Here is a 5,492-nt window from a genome sequence, read left to right as displayed (position 1 = left end):
TGAAACATCCATCCCTGGCTAGATTTGGGCGTTGTTCTTTCTGATTAGCCTCTATTTTACCGTGGTTTGTCACATCATACTTCAGTCATGGCCTCTCCTCCCATCCTCCTTGACCCATGAGTGATGGGAAGCCACAAGCATTGCCATAACTGATCCTACATTAATCCTCATCACTTTTTTCCCTTCCCGTGGCCTTGCCCCCCACCCCACAGGTAGCTGCTTTGCGTTCCCTTCCCACTGCGCAACGCTGCCCAGGCACCCCATGAGCAGGAGCAGTGCGGTAGGTGCCTTCTGGACTATCATTTCTTTGACATATAGGTGAGAGCAGGTATGAGTGAAGTGCCAGCCATGGTGGTAGCTGGAAGGAGAGCATGTTCCCAGTAGAGGAAATTCTCACACCAAAGAGTCTACAAACCACAGTTAGGTCCCGGAGTTACTAAAATTGGAAAAAAGAGCAGCTCCTTCCGTAACATACTGTATATGGCAGAAAATGAACATGAGTTGGTGAGCAGGCAGGACTGCCAATCCCTTCCTTCCAAATATAGGGAAGGGGCTGAGCTAAGGGAAGGGGCTGAGCCTGTAAAAGCTGTCAGGGACAAAGTCCTTGCTGGTGGCTCCTGATGCTCTGGCTGTGCTTGTGGCCATGCTGTGACCGACCCGCAGAGGGGTGGAGGGCTCCTGCCGCAGGTGCTGTTCCCTGTGCTCGGAGCTTCACAAGGCTGTAGCGCCGCAGCGGGAAATCCGCTGTTGATTCCCCACTGGGCCAGTCCTTGGGTGGGGGAGGACTGGTATCTGTGGTTACTGCGCTGGTTCTCGGCTGCAGCGGTTGCTTGCAGTAAGCGAGTGAGAGGTGTTGGGCCTCGGAGAGGCTGTAGCGTAGCTGGGGTCTGACCTTCTACTCTTTCTCTTTCAGAGATCAGAGATGTCATCCCGTTCTTTCCTTCTTTCTGTCGACTGATTGTTAAGGTGAGAATTTCAGGCATGAAAACTAATGGCTTGCCCAGACTGGCGTCTTCCCTTGTGCTCACTGTGGGCACGTCCCTGCTCTCCCCCTGCATGAGCCGCTCTAACAGGCCGTGGCACGTGTCCATTCCTACCTGCGACGGCTGCCCACCGGAGGCCTAGGACAGGCTCCATGTTAAAAGGGAATGAAAGAAACCACGAATGAAGAGGAGAACTGGAAGAAAAACAGGCTTTGGGGCTTTAGTCTTACTAAAGTCTATGTGAATCCCTCAGAGATCCCTCCCCTTTGCCCCACTTCCCCAGGGAGTCCTCCTGCTCCTTTGGGCGTGGATCCCTTTTCCTCGGGGCCATGAAGGACAGCAGCTCTTCTTTGTTGCTTTTGTACATTCCAGCTTTGAAAGGCAAATATCTCCCTCAAGCCCTTGTGGCAGGCATTCGAGAGATGGGAAGGGTGCTCTCCGAGCTCTCCCAATTTGGGAGGGCTGGTGGACATTCAGCCCCGCTGTGCTTGACTCTAAGGACCGCACAGGGACCAAGCACAGCAGGGTCTGTCTTTCAGCTTCAGCCATGAGCAGAGACGCTGGCATGGAGGTTTTTGGTGAGGCTGCACCGTACCTGCGCAAATCAGAGAAGGAGAGAATAGAAGCCCAGAACCAGCCATTTGACGCCAAGACCTACTGCTTTGTGGCTGACCCCGAGGTGGAGTACACCAAAGGGAAGATCAAGGCTGCACAGGATGGGAAGATAACTGTTGAGACAGAGGACGGCAGGGTAAGCGCATTCCTCCCAGCCCGCATCCCTGCCCTGCTGAGGGCCCTAGGACATCTGCTAGGGAAGGCAAGGAACACAGAAAGCACTAGACTAGCTCAGGTGAGAAATCAGCCCTTCCCAGAATCTGCCCTCTGACTGGAATCAGCACAACCTGCAGAGGAAGGTATTGCTCTGGATGCTGGCATGAAGGTCTATATGAAGGTATAATGGATAATTATTCTTGGTTTAGGCTTTAGAGATCAGGCAATGCTCTGAAACAGATTGGGTTGTAGCCTTGACAGTCTTGACATTCCTCAATCACTGCTTTTAACCCTTTCTCATCTACACTGTCATATCCACTGATAAATTCTTTCCTTTACTAGTAGCAGAGCAGGCAGGTACTTTGAAAGTCCCTTCTGCATCTGAAATTATTGTCAGTGTCACTGGCTACAAACAGTTTCCTAGAGGAGCCTCCAAGTTGTTAAACTTGCAAAAATGCTGAAATGTCTTAGCAGCTCATGTCCTGATAACTTTCGTCAGAATAGCTTGCTGCCGCCCAAAGAACCACCTCAACCAACATCTTGGCAGTAGGTGCTACAAGATTTTTAAGAAAGTGAATAATGAATAAAGCAGTCACCCATTGCTTCACCTCAAGCCTTCAGCAATCACAGGAATGTGACTGAGCAGAGGCTGCAGCAGGCTAGTGTGTATAAGGACCTGCTTTCCTGGGGGCTGGCTTTTTTATATCCAGTTGAGCCTTTTGCTTCTGTAGTGTCCTGTGGGAAAGATTGCCACAGTTTAAAATTGACGTATGTGTAGAGTGCTTCCTTTTCTCTGCAGTATGCAGCCTGGTAATTTCAGCTTATTTTTTCACAAGGAGAAAAAGTGAACAATTCTTCCTTGCTATGGCCATGGTTCTCTCTGCTATTCGTGACTTTGCAGACTTCAAAAGTGTCTCCTTTTCACCCCCAAATCCCAATCAAGTTATACCCTCCTCATGGAAAAGCTGTTTCATACCTGTGACCCTCTTTGTTTCTCTTCTCTGGATCATTTCTAGTACAATTATATCCTTCCTAAGAGGTATGATCAGTAATGAAGGTGTGAATGAACTGACAAACACCCTACATAACACTGTCTTCTTTTCTCCCTTTCTTTTCTAATAATTCATAATATCATAGAGTCATAGAATCATAGCATCATAGAATAGTTTGGGTTGGAAGGGACGTTTTAAGGCCATCTAATCCAACCCCCCTGCAGTGAGCAGGGACATCTTCAAATAGAGCAGGTTGCTCAGAGCCCTGTCCAGACCGACCTGGGATGTTCCCAGGGATGGGGCATCGACCACCCCTCTGGGCAACCTGTGCCACTGTTTCACCATTCTCATTTCAAAAATGTATTCCTTGTATGTAAATCCACCCTCTTTTAGTTTAAAACCATTACCCCTTGTCCTATTGCAGCAGGCCCTATTAAAAAGTCTGTCCCCGTCTTTCTTACATGCCACCTTTAAGCACTGGCAGGCTGCAATAAGGTGTCCCCAGAACCTTCTCTTCTCCAGGTTGAACAAATACTTTACAGCTTCCTGCCCTCTTATGAGCACTGAACTGACTTTATGTTAGAAACCTCTATAGTGACTCCCAGATATGTCCTGTGAGTAGCAGCTAATGTGCAATCTCTTGTTCTGTACAGAGAATTTCCGTGAATCGTAATTGCTCAAGTGTTTGAATGCTTTAGAAAGGTATTTCGGGATGCATATCACAAAGCTGCTTTTGAAAACTGTGCCTGTAATTCTTGCTTTCTCAAAAGAAGCCCAAGATCATTCCACCAGTCAGGACTTGAGCTTGGAAAGAGGGTTCAATCTTTCTGAATCAAATATGATTGCAGTAACACTAATTCCTCCTTGAATTGGACTAGTCAGCTTGGACCAGTCCATGGGAGCAGCAATCACAGCATAAAAGCAATGGATAAAAGCAATGGGAAAAGCCATGCGGAGAAATGACAACAGGATTTTCAAGCTCCTTCATGGTTCAGTGTGGCCAGGATAAGCTGCTGCCATCTGTGTACATCTGCTTTCCTGTGCATCTGCCCCCCACCCCAATGCACCCACAGGCTCTGGCTTCTGTGACGGGATGGTCACCCTCAATGTGAGCCAGTAGACGGTGCTATTTGGTAGGGCTAGAGCCTTTGTTTGATTAGGAATGGCAACAGGCAGGAGTGGAACAAATCTGTTCCAAGGAGGGATTTGCTGTTGATGAATCTTGTGCTGTTAGTGTCCTGAATCTCTGGCACTGTGCAGTGTGAATCTTGGAGGCTGAAAGGTAGATTGGCCAGCAGTTGTGCCCCTGGCTATTAGCCATGAGCAGCAGCAACCTGAAGTTCATAAGCACCGATAATGTGTAGAAAGATCTGGTCCAGCACAAATCCTGTCTGTGTGGTTGTAGCAATTCCAGGACAGTAAATCTACATCCTGTAAATTTGCCAGTGTTGCTGAGTTCCTGGCTGGCAGCAGTGTCTGCCCTGTAATAGCCATATCTTGTTTTGCACAGTTAAACAGAAAGAAGAATCTGAATTAGAGCAGCCTTACAGATGTTATTACTTCTCTGTGTTTGTGTCTCTGTGTGTACACATGGAAGGAGCACTGAGGGTTGCTGAATCAAGATTAACTCTTTCTTTCTGAATTATAGATGGTTGCTGTCAAACCTGATGATGTATATGCCATGAACCCACCTAAGTTTGACAGAATTGAGGATGTGGCCATGTTGACCCACCTGCATGAACCTGCTGTCCTCTACAACCTCAAGGACCGCTACAGCTCCTGGATGATCTATGTAAGTTCCCTTTCATGGCAAAGGAGAAAATCCAGCTGCCAGGAGATGGACTTCAGTGACTTTTCTGTTCTGTTTTTTCCTCGCAGACCTACTCGGGTCTCTTCTGCGTCACTGTCAACCCCTACAAGTGGCTGCCGGTGTACAACCCGGAGGTGGTGTTGGCCTACCGAGGCAAGAAGCGCCAGGAGGCCCCTCCACACATCTTCTCCATCTCTGACAATGCCTATCAGTTCATGCTGACTGGTGAGCTTTTCTATTTTGATCAGACTCGTAGAAAAAAACTGTCAGAAACAACTGCTTCTGCCAGATGCTATTCCTTATCTGCCATGGGCTCAGTTGCCTTTGCCATCTCTTACAGTGTGCTACCTCAATTCCTTGTTCTGTGTCATGTTTCAGATTGTCTGCTTGGGCTCCTAAATGTTGTATTGTGGAATTAGATGTTCCTATTTTATCTCTAGGTGGTGCAAAACAAGCTCCAGACAGTTTTCTCCTGAAATACTTTTTTATTTTTGAAGTGCTGTGCTGTTGTACTGCACATTATCTGTATTTCTGGTATAAGTACTAAGCTAAGCACCATGACAGGAACCACTGCAAAGGGCAGTTGCAGTTGCGTAGGACACCATATCTGGGAAGTCCTCAGTCAGCACACCAGCAAGTGGCTTCAAGCAACAGCAGGTAGGTTCAGAACAGAGCTGGAAGACAATTTTCACCAAATACATGGTTTTAGTTTGAATCAAGTCCTGTCCCATATTAAATAGTAATAAAGGTAAAGAATGGTAAAGACAGAAGCAAAAGAGAGAGTGCAGGCTGGAGCAAAGGTAGAGGAGAGAAGACAAAAAGTGGAGTACAGGGAGGGGAAGAGAGGAGGAGAAAAAGACCATGCATCTTTTCAGTTTTGCTTGCAGAGATTTTGTTTCTTTCCCTTCAACGGACATTAGGTCACAAGTTACCTGA

General features: G+C 47.5%; 1 protein-coding gene across 1 annotated transcript in view; it reads left to right on the top strand.

Annotated features, from left to right (window-relative positions):
• Positions 1-1,548: 1,548 nt before the first annotated feature.
• The window catches only part of LOC104627211 (myosin-3-like), a gene marked incomplete at its 3' end in the record, with an annotated part of 4,876 nt that continues 932 nt past the window's right edge, over positions 1,549-5,492 (top strand). The window contains exons 1-3 of the mRNA XM_010295340.1: positions 1,549-1,734; positions 4,395-4,538; positions 4,625-4,781. Coding sequence (XP_010293642.1) covers positions 1,549-1,734; positions 4,395-4,538; positions 4,625-4,781 — 487 coding nt within the window. The remainder of the gene's footprint in view (positions 1,735-4,394; positions 4,539-4,624; positions 4,782-5,492) is intronic.

Source organism: Phaethon lepturus, unplaced genomic scaffold, assembly GCF_000687285.1.
Source record: "Phaethon lepturus isolate BGI_N335 unplaced genomic scaffold, ASM68728v1 scaffold26819, whole genome shotgun sequence".
NCBI lineage: Eukaryota > Metazoa > Chordata > Aves > Phaethontiformes > Phaethontidae > Phaethon > Phaethon lepturus.
Note: the sequence above shows the minus strand (reverse complement) of the source record. Positions and strands in the feature narration are given on the sequence as shown.